Source organism: Agelaius tricolor, unplaced genomic scaffold (genome assembly GCF_023055355.1).
Source record: "Agelaius tricolor isolate 1412-34295 unplaced genomic scaffold, bAgeTri1.0.p SCAF_2, whole genome shotgun sequence".
NCBI classification, from domain to species: domain Eukaryota; kingdom Metazoa; phylum Chordata; class Aves; order Passeriformes; family Icteridae; genus Agelaius; species Agelaius tricolor.
In genome coordinates this window covers 95,100,011-95,116,974 of record NW_027269262.1, presented here as the reverse complement: position 1 = coordinate 95,116,974, position 16,964 = coordinate 95,100,011, and the positions used below count along the sequence as shown (strand labels likewise).

At 54.2% G+C, this 16,964-nt stretch overlaps 4 protein-coding genes across 6 annotated transcripts; 3 read left to right on the top strand and 1 right to left on the bottom strand.

The window, feature by feature from the left end:
* The first annotated feature begins 568 nt into the window (after positions 1-568).
* On the top strand, positions 569-877 carry LOC139601017 (feather beta keratin-like). Its single transcript, XM_071449697.1, has one exon. It carries the CDS (start codon positions 569-571, stop codon positions 875-877), a length of 309 nt encoding a protein of 102 aa, XP_071305798.1.
* A 2,834-nt stretch (positions 878-3,711) lies between these two features.
* LOC139587549 (feather beta keratin-like) lies at positions 3,712-4,020 on the top strand. The gene has a single exon (XM_071421985.1). The coding sequence runs from the start codon at positions 3,712-3,714 to the stop codon at positions 4,018-4,020; it is 309 nt and encodes a 102-aa protein (XP_071278086.1).
* Positions 4,021-7,970: 3,950 nt separating this feature from the next.
* Positions 7,971-13,338, top strand: GFUS (GDP-L-fucose synthase). 3 transcript variants are annotated; one of them, XM_071421948.1, is made up of 11 exons: positions 7,971-8,447; positions 9,289-9,438; positions 10,134-10,248; positions 10,453-10,581; positions 10,658-10,731; positions 10,927-11,066; positions 11,185-11,249; positions 11,423-11,489; positions 11,561-11,640; positions 11,771-11,870; positions 12,795-13,338. In XM_071421948.1, the coding sequence occupies exons 2-11, from the start codon at positions 9,299-9,301 to the stop codon at positions 12,848-12,850; spliced, it is 966 nt and encodes a 321-aa protein (XP_071278049.1). In that variant the 5' UTR covers positions 7,971-8,447; positions 9,289-9,298; the 3' UTR covers positions 12,851-13,338. The 3 variants fall into 3 exon arrangements, with proteins under 3 accessions (XP_071278049.1, XP_071278050.1, XP_071278051.1); XM_071421949.1 differs by having other exon boundaries at positions 7,971-8,508; XM_071421950.1 differs by having other exon boundaries at positions 8,031-8,447; positions 10,927-11,060.
* Positions 13,296-16,918, bottom strand: LOC139587548 (protein brambleberry-like). Its single transcript, XM_071421984.1, has 11 exons — positions 16,857-16,918; positions 16,552-16,660; positions 16,075-16,159; positions 15,888-15,995; positions 15,648-15,791; positions 15,400-15,570; positions 15,213-15,312; positions 14,326-14,405; positions 14,035-14,144; positions 13,700-13,770; positions 13,296-13,590 (listed from the first exon to the last, which is right to left on the bottom strand). Exons 1-11 carry the CDS (start codon positions 16,916-16,918, stop codon positions 13,464-13,466), a joined length of 1,167 nt encoding a protein of 388 aa, XP_071278085.1. The 3' UTR covers positions 13,296-13,463.
* Positions 16,919-16,964: the final 46 nt, after the last annotated feature.

The window sequence follows — 16,964 nt, the reverse complement described above, 5'->3', positions numbered from 1 at the left end:
CTTCACTGTTGACACGCAACTCTCCAAACCCTTGGTCACATCTGTAGCCTCCAAAAAACCATCATCATCATCATCATCATCATCATCAACAACAGCCTTTGGTCTCTAATACTTGCATTTAAATCTGCCATCAATGTCAGATGGACATGGAGTCAAAAGTAGGACATGACACTGCAGAGTTGTGGGATGCAAAACACTCCCCACCTCAGGACTCACCCCTCTGAGTAAACCAGGAATTGTGGCCTGCAAAATGCCCCAAGGCTGTCCCGCCCCTCCAGAACCAGCATAAAAGCCGGCCCAGAGCCTCTCTCCCTCACACACTTCTCCTCAAGCCTTCTCCTCCTGCTCCTGCCAACAACCAGGTGAGCTTCAAGCCCTGACCCTCCTGCTCCTGCACCCCTGGCCCCTCCCTGCAGCACACAGCCCCAGACTCAGCAGCCCTCACACATCCCCACAGACCCAGAACAACCTCCACGCTCATTCACTCTCTTGAATCATTGCCCCACGCACACCCACACCCCTGTCTAACGAGATCCCTTCTCTTCCAGGCACCCTCCACACCGCACCCATGGCCTGCAACAACATCTGCAGTCCCTGCGGACCCACCCCGCTGGCCAACAGCTGCAACGAGCCCTGTGCCCTGCAATGCCAGGATTCCCGCGTCATCATCAACCCTTCCCCTGTGCTGGTCACCATGCCAGGACCCATCATGACCTCCTTCCCCCAGAACACCGCCGTCGGATCCACCTCCTCCGCTGCTCTGGGCACTGAGCTCAATGCCCAGGGACAGCCCATCTCTGGCGGATTTGGCTTTGGCCTTGGCTACGGCCTGGGAGGCCTGGGCTGCTATGGCAGAAGGGGCGGCTACATCTGCTAAGGGCCCTCAGCACCACCCCTGACACCACCAGCTCTGGCCTCTGCCAACAGCTCCTGCAAGCAAAGCACCTCGGCTGATGGTCTCTCTACTTCCACCTCACACCTGATTCCTTCAGCTCCTTCCTTCTCATCCTTATTTGTATTCAATAAATTGTTCTAGCATCAAAATCTGAGTTGCTTCCTCGTCTTTTTGAATTCCAATGGTCTCACATCCTCACCCTGTGCAATGCCAGCACTCAACCAGGATCTTGGCTGGAAAGAGACCAAAGAACATTTCTCAGAAAATATGTCCCCACCAGGAACAACCAACACTGACATGGGAAACAGGGGAGAGAGGAGACTTTCCAGAACATAACACAAAGCCATCATCTCATCTAGCAAAGACTTTGACACAACACTTCTCTCCTGAGCACTGCTCTGACAAAGTCACTCTATGCCAGCAGACACTTGAAAAATTCTCTTCCCAGCAGCACTCTTGAGTCCTCCCTGTGAACAGAGGAAAAAGAGTATCCACTTGGGCAGGAAATCTGGAAAGCAACTGCTTCCATCCGCCTTCCTCAAGCAGGCCCAGGAAGAAAAGGTTTTCCAGGATTATGGTCAGTTCACTTTTAGACCTCCAAGAAAAGGGACCCCATTCTCTCTTCGACTCTTTGATCATCCACACACTGAAAAATTCTTCCCCCCTTTGCCCATGGTATTCACTTTATTTTCAAATGTGCATGTGCCTTCTATTCCATCATGTGCGCAGTGCTGGGCTCCCACACACTTGTGACACCCCCTGCCCAGCCTTGTCTCCTCAGAGTCTCAGCTCTCTCAGACTGTCCTCAGGCAAAGATCCACCAGCCCCTTTAAGTGTCTGGTGGCCCTCAACAGGTCTCTGTCCACTACCCCCTTGTGCTTCTTCACATCTCGAGGACAGAACTGTCCACATCACTGCACATGAGATCTCACCAGTGCTCTAAAGAGAGGAAGGGTCACCTCTCACAATTTCATAGCAACAATTTCCTGAAATCTGTCTTGTACACAGGTGTCCCACAACTGAAGTAATGCCCCACTGCAACCTATTGAGCACTCTGTTCTTGATCAGCACCACAGGGTCCTGCTCACAAAAGCCACTTCTCAGACTCTCAGTACACAGCATGACCCAGGGCCCAGTGCAATTCCTATCCAGATGCAGAACTTCACATTTCCCTTGCTTGAAATTTGGGAAATTTGATTAACCCTTAGTCTTTAGGTTCTTCTGAGTGGTTGAACAGCCAAGTGGGCCTCAGACTCACCACAATCTGCCAGCTCCCTGAAGGGGCATCTCTCCCACTGCTGACACGGAATGGAAGAGTCCAGGCACTCACACCTGGCACAGAGGCAAAGCCCAGACCAGCCTGACACACCGAGGATACTTTGGGGCCCCTCTTCACAACAACTCTCAGAAACACAAAACCATGAGTTCTACAGGATGACCTCACTGATGACTCCCCACCTCTGCAAATCGTGGGTCACATCTTCAGTCCTCTTTGACACACACCATCAACACCAGACTTGGGTCTCAAATACTCACACTTTAAAGGAGGAATGACCACAATGGAAGGGGAAGCTCCTCATGCACATCATGCAAAGCCCACACCAGCCTGACATGGCTGCAGTGGAATGGGGCCCCTCTTCACAACACACCCACAAACTAAACAACACAAGTGCCACAGAATTACCTCACTGATGACACCCATAATCTCCTTAGGCTTTTGTTGTATATTCTGCTTTTTCTGACACACATCTTCCAAACAAATCCTCCCAAATACCAACTCTCACTTAAAAGCTGACACCAATGTCAGATGGACACTTCCTCAACAGAAGGACATGACGCTGCAGACTTGTGTGCAGGAAAACATTCCCCACATCATGACTTGTAAGGCTGTTGCAGACAAAACTGGTATTATGACTTCAATTCAGGTACCTCTAGAGAGTAACAAGGTCAATCCACTTTTTCTGAAAAGTGAATGTCTATAGCAACATCAGTTGCTCCTCAAACAAGTTCTTCCCCTTATCCCTCACCACCTATGGATGGACCAGCACATGACCTTGGGGAGTATGGGAGGCAGCCGTAAATCACAGTAATTGCTTTCCCATCACTAGGGGAAAAGGCCTGAACTATAGGGATGTTTAGGAATTTTGCAACATGGTAGGGTGACAAAAAATGTGATGGAAGGGGAGCAGTCCCGTGTTACCCGCAGAAGAACTGCAAAGCCCAAATGAGCCTGACGTGGCTGTGGTGGAATGAGGCCCCTCTTCACCACACACCAACAAACCACAGCACACCACTGCCACGATGATGACATCCCACTTCTCCAAAGCTCTGGTCATGTCTTCAGCCCTCCCAGAGAAAAAACACTAACAGCAGCCTTTGGTGTCTAATACCTGCATTTAAAAGCTGCCGCCAAGGTCATGTCCTCAAGAGTAGGATATGACACTGCAGAGTTGTGGGGAGCAAAATACTCCCCACCTCAGCACTCAGCAGGCCTGCAAAATGCCCCAAGGCCAAGGGACAAGGTTGTCCCGCCCCTCCTGAACCAGCATAAAAGCCAGCCCAGAGCCTCTCTCCCTCACACACTTCTCCTCAAGCCTTCTCCTCCTGCTCCTGCCCAAAACCAGGTGAGCCTCAATCCCCTGACCCTCCTGCTCCTGCACCCCTGGCTCCTCTCTCCCCACACGCTCAGCCCCAGCAGCCCTCATGCCTCCCCACAGCTCCACAACACCTTCCACACTCCATCACTGCCCCTTGCTCCCCCATGCCCCTGCCCTGCCTCAGCCTTCTCTCTTCCAGGCACCTTCCACACCGCACCCATGGCCTGCAACAGCCTCTGCAGTCCCTGCGGACCCACCCCGCTGGCCAACAGCTGCAACGAGCCCTGTGCCCTGCAATGCCAGGATTCCCGCGTCATCATCAACCCTTCCCCTGTGCTGGTCACCCTGCCAGGACCCATCATGACCTCCTTCCCCCAGAACACCGCCGTCGGATCCACCTCCTCCGCTGCTCTGGGCACTGAGCTCAATGCCCAGGGACAGCCCATCTCTGGCGGATTTGGCTTTGGCCTTGGCTACGGCCTGGGAGGCCTGGGCTGCTCTGGCAGAAGGGGCGGCTACATCTGCTAAGGGCCCTCAGCACCACCCCTGACACCACCAGCTCTGGCCTCTGCCAACAGCTCCTGCAAGCAAAGCACCTCGGCTGATGGGTGCCAACTTGCACCTCACCTTGGATCCCTTCCACTTGCTGCTCCTGTCTATTCATTCTTTTGCCTCAATAAAATTTTCCTGCAGCAAAGCCTAAGATGCCTCCTGTTCTTGCAGCTACATCCAGATACTTTGCTCCCAGTCTAAATAGCTGCAGTCTTCCTGACACCATCTTCACTTTCAGAGGGTGCCAGGACCACCCAAGGAAGGTCCCATTTCCTTGTCCCCTTTTCCTGCAAGGGGCTTGGTTTACCAGGGTTTCCAGGCTGTCACACTCCTTTCTGTGAGTTCCTCAGTGGACCCAGGTGATGGTCATTTTTGCATTGTCCACCTGGCTGGACTGTCCTCATTCCACCTCCCTGGGAGTCTCCAGGCCAGAATCTCACCTTGTTACGAGGTCCTCAACTGATCCCTGATGGAGATCCCCCTTTCCCTCTTCACTGCAGGGTCCCATTAAGGGAGCCTCCAGGGCACCTTCCTCCCTTTTCAGGGTCTCTGGATCATCTGTGCTGGTGATCCCAAGCCACCAACCCTCTGCTCTGAGGTCACACATCTCATCCCCATTATGACTTGACTCCCACCAAGTCACTGTGGATTCCTGAGGTGCAGCATGGAGACCTGGCAACAAAGTACAGGAACGAGCCTGGGACCCTGCTGAGAAGATGTTGCCCCTTGTGCCACCTTCCTGCCTCTTTGCCTCCCAGTTTTGACACTCCAACCTGGATTTTTGGATCATAAAGATCTTTGGTCTCCCCAAATTGCTCCTCACCAGTGACGTTCACTCTTTCTTCTCCTTTGATGTGTTTTTTTTTCTCTGTACAAAGGCTCCCGGCAAACAGGTGAGCTCTGGGCTGACACACGAGTTCAAAGTCTCCAGGGCTATTGGCAGTACTAAAATATTCATCAAAAGCAAATTAAAATAACATCTCTGGAGCAGCTGGAGCCCAGAGAGGCAGAGAACTCCATGTACAGCTGGATTCAGATTTGGTTCAAAGAGGAAGAGTTTGCTGAGGAACAAAGCCCTTCCTTAAAACCAAAACTATACAGCCCCTGCAGCTGAGCTGGGAAACGAGAGAGGGAATAGGTTTGGAACTGTTTGGCCTTTTTATTTCTCTAGTTAAATAGTGCATCTCCCCTGGGTGGCCTTGAGGCACCAACTTCAGCTCATCTTAAAATAAAGTCGAACCCATAAAAAGACAAATTTAAGTAATCCCTGCTCTTATACTCATTCGCCTTGGAGTTAATCCAGCTTGACATCAACACTTGGACTGAAACAAGAGCAGGATTTCACCTTCCCAAGGTCCTTGGACATGCCCAAGCAGCCAGGCCCAGCGGGATGTCTGCCTCATCCCAAACCTGCGCCAGAGACGCTCTTTTTGGGCACAGTCAGCTCACGTGGGTTCCAGGGAACACTGGGAGGAGGCTCAGATCCACGTCCACAGTGCCCTGTGCCCACATTCCTCTCTCCCATCCACCCTGGGATGGGATCTTGGGTCCTGCCCAGTTCTCTGCACTCCATCCCGAGGAGACCCCAAACAGATGGGAAGGGCTGGAAAAGGTGGCATCTCTTCCAGTGCTTCTCCTGATGGGATTCACACCCACCTAGCCAAGATCCCACTCCCAGAATAATCCCAAGCCCCATTATGGAGCAGTGGCAGGTTCATCTCCCTCCTCCAGAGGACTGGGCTCGACAAGACCAAATCCAAAATGATGGTGGAAAGGACATTCTTGTGCAGCAGCTGCTCCCAGTCCCATGAACGGGATTTCTTGGAATATCTGTGGCCACCACCCCCATCCCAGTCTTCCCCCTCCGTGCTTTTGGATCATTCCCACTCCCAAAGGGCTGCACATTGTGGGGAGCAACCCCCAATCCCTATGGAAACTGGCACAGGCCATCCTGTGGGACAAGGCCTGGAAAAAAAGTTCACTGCTGGTGTGCTGCTCCCTAAAAAAGAGCCACAAAGCTGGAATTTTAGCAGGGAAGGGATGCTTAGAGCTGTCTCACCTGAGCTCCTGGAGCTTGGCTGCAGCCATAAAGCATCATCCTCGGACAGCTTCCACCTGGGATAGGCTGTACCTGGGAATCTCATACCCATCTGCCCCGCTTTCCTGGGAGGCATGGGGAGGGCAGAGCAGGGAGTGGGGCTGGACCCAGAACCGGGCCCATTCCAGAGAAATAGGTCACCCAACAAGGAAGCTTCGTTACGGAAACGACGCCTCACACCAAGCAGCGGTTCTCCGACAGGACCTGGCCAAGCCACCCAAGCTTTATCCTGCCGGCTGGAAGGTCCTGGGATGTCCTCTGGATCGTGTCACGCAGACGCCCTGCCCAGATGAGCTAATGGGCCTGCTGCAGGCTTTGATCCTCAAATCCCAAAGGCCTTGTTAGATAACATCAGGAGCCTGGGTGATATTTCATTAACAAACGAGTCCGTCCCATGTGGTCGCCGCAGCTTTATCCCTTTCCCCTGTGATCTTCCCTCATGCTCCAACATTTCTTTCGTAATTAGACCCAGAATTAGCATATTTAAGCTCCAAAATTACTGCATTTAATGCAACACCGTGGTTATTCGAGTGCTGTCACAGCAGCTCTTGGGCTGCGCCACCTCCCAGCAATTCCTTGGCTAAAGCATGGTTTTATCCCTAATTAGTCTCCCAAAACTTGCAGAAGGCAGCAGGAAGACCTTATTCTCCCACCAGCACGTGGAAAATATTCCTTGGCTTTTCCCCCTAATCCCTGAGAGTGTTCAAGGCCACGTTGGAGCAACTTGATCTAGTGGAAAGTGTCCCTGCCCATGGCAAGGGATTGGAATGGGATGATTTTTATTTATGGGAATGATTTTATTCCAGCCCAAACCTTTTTATTCTATAATTTCACTGTGGAGTGAGGTGGAAGCGTGGACGCAGCTGGATCTGACTCATCCCAACATCAGCGTGAGGTTTCTTCTTGCCAAACCTAAATGTCTCGTGGAGGATGCAGGGCAGACATGGAATTATCTGGCATGGAGAAGGAGCTCCAGTGTCCATCCCTGGCTCCGTGGGTGAGATCAGCCAGGGAATCCTGTAAAACATCAGGTGGGAACAACACCAAGACCCTTGGGAGTGGGATTCTGGAGCTGGGAAAGGCTTGGAAGGGCTGGGCACATGCTGGGACTCAGCCAGCTGGGAGAGGGGATGGGCACTTCCAGGGGACAGAGGCACAAGGACACATCTTTAAATATGCAAATGACCCCCCCCCAACTCTCAGCGAGGAGGTCCCCAAGGATCCAGCATTCCCTGGGACTTTCCCAAAGGAAAAGGACACATTTCCAGGTCTCAGCCAGAAGAGGAAAGAAAAACTGACATTCTATTGCTCCTCGACACTGGGGCTACCCAGGGCTTTAGCAGGAGGAATGTGGGAATTCCTGGCTGGGTCGCCCTTAATTCCACTTTCAAAATTTTAATTTAGAGCAAAGCCCTGCCTTTGCCTCGCAAAAATCCCGAGGGAAAAGCCAGCTGGATGTGGGGGTGGAGGGGGTGCCTTCAAAACCATCCCCCACACGCAGTAAAGCTCTGCTCATTTTTAATCTCAGCTTAAGTGTATTAAAAGTGATTAAAACGTTTTCACATCGAAATCCCTTTTGATGAGCCCCTTTGAGGGGGCTACACCTAAGAAACCCCTTTCCTTGTCCCCCTTCCTTTCCTGCACCCCTTTCCTTGCTTTTGTAGCCCTTCCCATGAACCCCCTTAAAACCCCTGCACCCTCTTCCCTTCTCCTTTCCTTTCCCTTGCACCCCCTTCTTATACACCCCCATTCCCTTCCCTGCACCCCCATTCCCTTCCCCCTTCCTTTTCTATGCACCTCATTTCCCCACCCGCACCCACTTCTATTCCCTGCACCTCTTCCTTCCTTGCACCCCTTTCCCTTGTCCCTCTTCCCTTCCCAAAATCTTCTCCCCTGCGCCCTCTCCTTTCCCCTGCTCCCGGGAATGGACTACATTTCCCGACGAGCCAAGCGGCAGCGCCCGGTGACGGCAGCGGAAGAAGCCGAGCGCAGCCGAGCCCTCACCAGGCCGAGACGAACGAAGCCGAACTCAGCCGAGCCTCCAACGAGCTGACCCGAGTGATTCCGAATCCAGCCGAGCTGCCAACGAGCCGAGAGCAACCGAACCTAGACGAGTCGCCACGAAGCACCGCCGAGCAGGACCGAGCACAGCCGAACTTAGCCGAGCCCATACCGAACCGAGCCGCGCGAAACCGAACACAGCCGAGCCCCTACCGACCCAACCCGAACTCGCACCGAGCCGAGAGCAGCCGAACTCAACCGAGCGACTCCGAGCGCACCCGAGTGGCCCCGAATCCAGCTGAGGGTGAGACGCGCCCCTCATCCCATTAAGGGACATTTGTGGGAACCGGAGCCACCCCAGACCGGTGGGGAGGAGAACCGGGGGATCCCCAAAGTGGGGGGACAGGACGGTGGGGAGGGCAGGGGGGCGGGAGGTTGTGGGTTGGGAGAGGGGACGCGCTACGGGACGGGAGGGGGTGAGGGGAGATGAGGGAGCAAGAGAGAGATTTGGGGTGCAGAGGAGGTGGGCGGGTTAGGACTGGATTCAGAGCTGGGATTTGGGGTGCAGTGCTGGGGTTTGAGGGGCAGGGAGGCGTGGGATTCAATCCTGGGTGCAGAGCTGGGATTTGGGGTGCAGGGAAGGTTTAGGTTGCAAACAGAGGATTTGAGGTGCAGGGGGGAAATTTGGGGTACAGAGGAATAACTGGGGTGCAGAGGGAGATTTGGGGTACAGAAGGAGATCTGGGGTGCAGGAGGAGATATGGGGTGCAGACACAAGACTTGGGGTTCAGGAGTAGATCTGAGGTGCAGCCCCTGAGGTGCAGGGGGAGATTTGGGGTGTGGGAGGCGATTTTGGGGTGCAGAAGGAGATTTGGGGCACACACCTGGGGGTGCAGGTGCACCTCCCTTTCCAGAGGCTGGGCAGTGCCACGTGGCAGGTCTGGCCCTGGCCCAGGTGGCCTCCAGGTGAGGAGTTTCAGCCCTGTCACAGCCAAACACGCCCCTTTTTGCCCAGAAACGCAGAAATTTCCCCCCAAAACCCCGATCCCACCTGCATGGGGTGTGGGGGATCCTCATGGGTGCCCACACCAGGGTGGTCCATCCTGAGGTGATCCCAGCTTGTCCCCCCCGGCTCCTCCCTGCAGGGTTTTGGCCATGACGGAGGTGACCAAGCGCATCCTGGTGACAGGAGGCACTGGCCTGGTGGGCAGAGCCATCGAGAAGGTGGTGGCCGATGGAGAGGGGCAGCCGGACGAGGAGTGGATCTTCGTGTCCTCCCGGGACGCCGACTTGACGTGAGTTGGGGTTTTTCCTTGGAAACCCTGGAATTTGCTCTATTAACCCCAAAAAAACCCCATCCCCAGACTTTGTTTTTCCTTGGAAACACCCCACTCTGCTCTGGTGACCCCAAAATTTCCCTTCTTGGGATTTTGCTTTTCCTTGGAAATGCCTCAATTTGCTCTGTCAACCCCACCAAATCCCAAATTTTCCCATTCCCATGTTTGATTTTTCCTTGGAAACAGCCCAATCTCCTCTGTTGACCCTTACAAACCCCAAAATTTCCCATCTCAGGGTTGAGTTGTTTCCAAGGAAAATCCCAGTCTCCTCTGTGGACCCTGACAAACCCCAAAATTTGCTATCCCAGGATTGGGTTTTTCCTCAGAAACACCCCAATGTGCTCTGTTGACCACACTGAATCCCAAAATTTCCCATCCCAGGACTGTTTTTTTCCCTCAGAAACACCCCAATGTGCTCTGTCGACCCCACTGAATCCCAAATTTTTTGATTTTTCCTTGGAAACAGCCCAATCTGCTCCGTTGGCCCTGACAAACCCCAAAATTTTCCATCCCAAGATTGGGTTTTTCCTTAGAAACTCCCCAGTCTGCCCCCACCGAACCCCAACATTTCCTCTCCTAGGATTGGGTTTTTCCTTGGAAATACCTCAATTTGCTCTGCTGACCCCACTGAATCCCAAAATTTCCCATTCCAGGAGCAGCTCCGAGACCAAAGCCCTGTTTGAGAGGCACAAGCCCACCCACGTCATCCACCTGGCCGCCATGGTCGGAGGCCTCTTCAAAAACATCCGCTCCAACCTGGATTTTTGGGTGAGCACCCACGGAATTGGCACTGCCGGGATCCCTGTGGGTGCTGCACTCCCTAAATTGGGATATGGGCACACAGGGATGTGGTTTGCTCTGCTCCCAGTGCCAAACCAGAGCTCCAGTGGTTTCTGGAGTCATTATGAGGTGTTGGTGAAGGAATCTGGGGATCCCTGACCCCACGATCCTGATAAATGTCCCTTTTCCCAGAGGACAAACATCCACATCAACGACAACGTCCTGCACTGTGCCCACGAGTCAGGGGTGCAGAAGGTGGTCTCCTGCCTCTCCACCTGCATCTTCCCAGACAAGACCACCTATCCCATCGATGAGACCATGGTGAGAGTCCCCATTCCCACACAAAATCCAGGCAAAGTCCCTCCCCTGCTTAATTTATCTGCTCTGATATTCCCAGATCCACAACGGGCCACCTCACAGCTCCAACTTTGGCTACTCCTACGCCAAGAGGATGATTGATGTCCAAAATAGGTGAGCTGGGGACATGGGAGCAGCCACTGAATTTCAAGGCAAGGGGAATCGAGTGGGAATTCCAGGTGGAAACTGGGGAGATACCTGGGCTCAGCAGGTGAAGGTGCTGCTGGCTGGGGTTTTTTGGGGGCACACCAGTGCTGGAGGAAGGGGCTTGACAGCCCACCCACCATCCCCTTCCCTGCTCTCATCCAGGGGTTATTCCGAGCAGCATGGCCGACACTTCACCGCCGTCATTCCCACCAATGTCTTCGGGCCACACGACAACTTCAACATCGAGGACGGCCACGTCCTGCCAGGGCTCATCCACAAGGTCTACCTGGCCAAACGTGAGGGTGGCAGGACTTCCTGGGATTTTTTCTGGGGAGAAATGAGGGTTTTTTTTTTCTTTCCCACCTGCTCTGTGGGGTGGTTGGAGGTGGCTCTGGTGGTCATGGCTCCTTCCTCCTTCAGAATCTGGCTCTGCTCTGACCGTCTGGGGAACAGGCAAGCCCAGGAGACAGTTCATCTATTCCCTGGTAGGTGTGGCCTTGGGAAGCAGGGAATGGGGCTGGAGGACCCACTGGCAGGACCCCAGAGGGCTCTGAACCCCCCTGGCTTCTCCTGGGACATTCCCAGAGTTGTGTCCCCTTGGGATGGGAGGGTTGGGGGACATCAGTGACCCTTCCAAGAGTTTTCTGCTCTTCCACAGGACCTGGCCCGTCTTTTCATTTGGGTGCTGCGGGAATATGATGAGGTGGAACCAATCATTTTGTCAGGTAGGCCCTGGCTGTCCCCCAGGATCCCCCTCTCCATGAGGGAACAGCCATGATCCTTCCCTTCTCCACAGTGGGAGAAGAAGATGAAGTCTCCATCCGGGAAGCAGCAGAGGCCATCGCAGAGGCCATGGAATTCAGGGGAGAGCTCGTTGTATCCTTTACAAAAGACTAAGCCCCTCTTCCCACCAGCTCCCCATGGAGATTCCATGATCCAGAGGATCCTTCCCACCAAAGGAGCAAAAGCAAGACGTGTTTTTCCTCCTTAATCCTTCCCGTCCCAGTTTGACACCACCAAGTCTGACGGGCAGTTCAAGAAGACGGCCAGCAATGCCAAGCTCCGGCGGTACCTGCCCGAATTCCAGTTCACACCTTTCAGGAAAGGTGAGATGGGGGAGTCTCCAGGAGACACCAGGGGTCCTACCCCGTGCCATCAGCCGTGGTGGCATCAAGGTGGTCCATCTTTTCCGGATGAGGAATGAGGGTGGTGAAACACTGGCATGTGTTATCCAGGGAGATGGTGGTTTCTCCATCACTGGAAATGTGCAAGGTCAGGTTGGATGGGGCATGGAGCAACCTGGTCTCTTGGGAGGTGTCTCCTTGCATGATGGTTGGATGAGAAGACCTAAAAAAGTCCCTTCCAACCCAACCTATCCTATGATTCTCTGACCAAAATCCATTCCCAATCCCAAAACTCGTTCCATGATTCTCTGACCAAAATCCATTCCCAAAATCAATTCCCAATTCCAAAACCTGTCCCATGATTCTCTGACCAAAATCCATTCCCAATTCCCCAATTGTCCCATGATTCTTTGACCAAAATCCATTCCCAATCCCAAAACTTGTTCCATGATTCTAACCCATCCCATGATTCTCTGACCAAAATCCATTCCCAATCCCCAAACCCATCCTGTGATTCTGTGACCAAAATCCATTCCCAATCCCCAAACACATCCTGTGATTCTGTGACCAAAATCCATTCCCAATCCCATCCTGTGATTCTGTGACCAAAATCCATTTCCAGTCCCCAAACCCATCCCGTGATTCTCTGACCAAAATCCATTCCCAAAATCCATTCCCAATCCCCAAACCAATCCCGTGATTCTCTGACCAAAATCCATTCCCAGTCCCCAAACCTGTCCCGTGATCCTGTGACCAAAATCAATTCCCAATTCCAAAACCTGTCCTATGATTCTCTGACCAAAATCGATTCCCAAAATCCATTCCCAATCCCCAAACCCATCCTGTGATTCTGTGACCAAAATCCATTCCCAATGCCCAAACCCATCCCATGTTCTCCCTCCGCAGCCGTGAAGGAAACCTGTGCCTGGTTCAACGCCAACTATGCCAACGCCAGGAAGTGACAGCACCGGGACCGCCTGGCACCGGGATCATCCTCTTCAACTCAGGGTTGTCCTTTGCTGGGGCAGAGGACGGGGCTGGGGGGGTGACAGTGACATTTCCAAAGTAAAAATGGGAGCGTGGGGAGCAGCTCCCACATTCCTGCCCCACTGCTGGGAGCGGCGCAGGACGCCCAGGGCAGGGGGGAGGGAAGTTGGGGCATCCCAAAAAGATCCCAAATCAAGTGGTAGGAGCCAACTGGAGCCATCGCCGTGGCTGTGTCCAAGAGGGTGGTGGCTCTGAGCTGTTAATGAGCTACATTAATTACCTGCAATTAGGTGTAATAAAGGGAAGGCAATCAGGAATCCAGGGCATGGAAATGGCAGCAGGGAATTTGCTGCTGCTCTTGGCACATGGGGATGATCCTACAGCCCCCTATCTCAGGATAGGAATGGGAAAGACTCCAGCTGTAATTGTGGCATTTATTAAAATATATGCAAATAGCATAAAACTGGTGGGATAATGAACATTTGCCCTGTACCCACATCCAGTGGCATCCTTAGGGTCCATGTTCTCCACCAGGATCTGGAACAGCCATAAAAAGGGGTTAAAACCCCTTAGGGAGGGGGTAGAGGGTCAAAAATGGGGGGATGAATCCATGGCCAAGCTACTGCTGGTGGTGTGGATGTGGCAGAATTCCAGCCCGGGAATCGCTTTCTTCCGGCACCGCTGCCCAGCCCTGGTGAGGCCCTGGCACAGGGAACTACAGAGGAGACACCCATCAGCACCCCAGGAAGCCACCAGCACCTTGGTGTCCCCCTGAGGTGACACCAAGCCATGGAGAAGGGACATTCTGGGTGGTTGGTGCTCACATGTTGGCCCTCGGGCTGCAGAGTTTGGGCTCACGGAGCTTCCCAGCATCCATGACCGGCTCCGGTGTCACCTGGTTTGGGAAGAAGGCGGTTCCTGCAGATGTCCCTTGTCCCCTGGGGTGCCTTGGCAACCTTCAGGACACCCTCTTCCACCCCAAATTCCTCCCTGTATGTCATGTCCCCAGCCCTGTCTGTCTGCCCCATACACAGGGGTGCCACCATGGTGAGGACACCCCAGCCTTGGAGGACTTGACCCTCAGTGAGACCCAGCTGGCCCCCAAGAGCAGGTTTTGGGGGACAACACCAACGTGGGGACATCCCACCCAGCACCTTACCCCACACGAGCTCCGTGTTGTCCTCTGGACATCTGGGTCAGGTGACACCTGCCCTGTGAATTTGGGAATGTCCCCGACCACCTCTTGGGGCTGCTCCAGGTGTGAAGGCTCTGCAAGAACATGGCAGGGGTGGAGATACCCTCCAAGGCGGAGGATGGGGACACTCTGGGGTGGTGGCACATGCCCTGGCAGAGCTTGGGGGCACTGGGATAACACACATGTCCCAGCACAAGATGGGGATGTGGATCTGTGGACTTTGGATCTTTGTCCTACAGCCACCACGCCTCCCACCTTGTGGGCACCTCTCATTTTGCAGGCAGCTCATCTCCATCCTGTCCAACTCCTCTTGCAGCAGCTCCATATCGCATTCCCTGTGTGGGAAGAAGGAAAATCTGACTCCTGTCACCTTGGTGGCTTCTGTGTCACCACCACCATGGAGATATGCACCTCTCCAGCCTCTCCACACCCTTCTCTGAGCAGAAATAGATCAGGGAGTTGGTCAGGGAGTTGGGAAGAGGTGCCCAAAAGCCATAGGAAAGCCACCAGGATGTGTCCTGTCCTTTCCTGGAGACGTCTGCCAGATGGCTTCAGGATGGGACACCCAGGGATGGGACATTGACCAGAAACAGGACATGGAGTGGGGATGAAATGCCCAAAATCTGTAGAAAAGCCATCCAAGATGTGTCCTGTCCTTCCCTGGAGACCTCTGCCAGATGGCTCCAGGGTGGAACATCCAGGACGGGAAATTCAGGATGAGGCACCAAGGATGGGACATCCAAGATGGAGCATCTGAACAAAAATGGTGCAAGGAGTTGGGATGAGGTATCCAAAAGCTACGTGTGTCCTATCTAGGGAAGCTACCAAGATGTGTCTTGTCCCTTCCTGAGACCTCTGACAGATGGCTCTAGGGTGGAAAATCCAGGATGGGAAATTCAGGATGAGGCACCAAGGATGGGACATCCCAGATGGAACATATGAACAGAAATGGTGCCAGGAGTTGGGATGAGGTATCCAAAAGCCATAGGGAAGCCACCAAGGTGTGTCCTGTCCCTTCCTGAGAACTTGTGCCAGATGGCTCCAGGGTGGGACATCCAGGGTGGGACATCCAGGGTGGGACATCCAGGGTGGGACCCAGCAGCTCCCAAGGTTTCCATGCCACCTCCTCAACCATCTCCTACCTCTCCGGGGTGGAGGTGAGACGGTACCGAGCCTTTTCCCAGGAAACCCCTGGCCGGATCCTTCTGGCACCACGGCAGCCGGATGCCAGCAGCCAATGCCCTGTGGGACAAGGAGAGGGTTGGAGAGGACAGACCCTCCCCCCCAGGGTGGTGTGTCCCCAGCCACTGTCCCCACACTTGTCCCCACCTGCTGCAGCAAGGACCAGGAGAATGGAGATGGCTGGAATGCCGAGGGCGCTGGAAGCGAGGAAGAGGAGGAGAAAGATGGCCTGGAATGATGCTGGCACCAGTGGGAGAGCCAGGAGCGTGAAGTATGAGCTGTGTGGGATGCAGGAGGAGGTGACACTTTGGCTCTGACCTGTGGGACAGGGAAGAAGAGCCTGGTGTTGGCATCCATCAGCTCCCATTGATCCTCCAGCCCCCATTCCCGCTCACCACCCAGGTCAGGGATGGCTTTGAGGTGCTCCAGGTGCTTTTCCAGATGGCTTTGTGCGTCTTCCAAGGCTGTCAGCATCTGCTCCAAGCTCTGGTTGACCTTCTGCAGCTTCTCCATCACCTCCTGAAGGACCAGGATGCTCTCTGCATATGGAAAAGATAGAAACAACAGTGGAAAGAGCTGGGGAAGATGCACCCCAGTGTGAAAAAACCTGTGAATGGGATTTGCTGTGTTCCCACCTGGTTGGGAATGAATATCCTGACGTCTTTCCTGCTCCTGATGGAGGTTGGATGGGACAGCTTGGTGTCCTCCCTGGACCTCTGCAGCCCCACGGCTGCTCACATTCCCTGTGGGGTGGGAAAAGATGTTGGATCAGTCCCAAAGTGGGATATGGGAATGTTGCAGCATCCCAGCCCTGGCTCATACCCATCCGGTGGGCGATGTCCTGCATGAGCTGGGCCACGGGGGTCTCATTCAGAGGCGACCTCATCCAGGCCTCCCAGAGCTCCTCCTGAGGTGAATATTTGGGGGGGTGATGATGGGGGAATGCTGGTTTTCCCCATGGACACCCCAAATGCACCCCTGGGTGCTCCCAGCACAGGATGGGGGGATGGAGGAGGGGATTTGAGGATGTAAAATATGGAAAAAGGTGGTGTAACCCCAGAATTTGGCCTTCACCCCCCCCCCCCAAACCATCCCTACACCAAGCAAAGAGGCTGCCCAGAATGGGGGATCCCAGAATCCAAATTTCCCAGCCAGAGGGAGTCCCACAGCCACCAGACAGTAACAGGAGTCCAGGTGTGACATCTCCTGGGATGTGGCTTCATCCTGGAACCGGCTGTCACCCGTGGTTGTCTTGAGGGGGATTTGTGGGGGAACCCCAGCTCTGGGGGGGGTCCCCACCTTCTCTGGGGGGACGGCAAGGCCCAGCCACCCCAAAAACCCAGCAGTGGTGCAGAGGAGCAGCACAGCCCAGGAGCTCTGGAGCAGCATGATGGGAATGGAGAGGGTCCTGCGGGGAAAAGAGGGTGGGGAAAAGCCCCCCATACTCATGGAAAAATTGCAGGATCCCCCTCCCCAAATTTCAGGGTCCCCCTCCCACCAGGGGAACCTCCCCTAGTCCCAGGAATGCTGGTGGGTGTGGAGCACCATGGAATGGGAAGCAGCTCCCACATCCACCGACAAATTAGGGGACACCCCCCACAAACCCGTGGACGCCGGCGGGTGGGGGGACCTGTGGGGCCAAGAGAGTGGGAAGCACCTCCCACATCCACGGACAACTTTGGGGACCTCCCCCACGCCAAATTTAGTCCCCA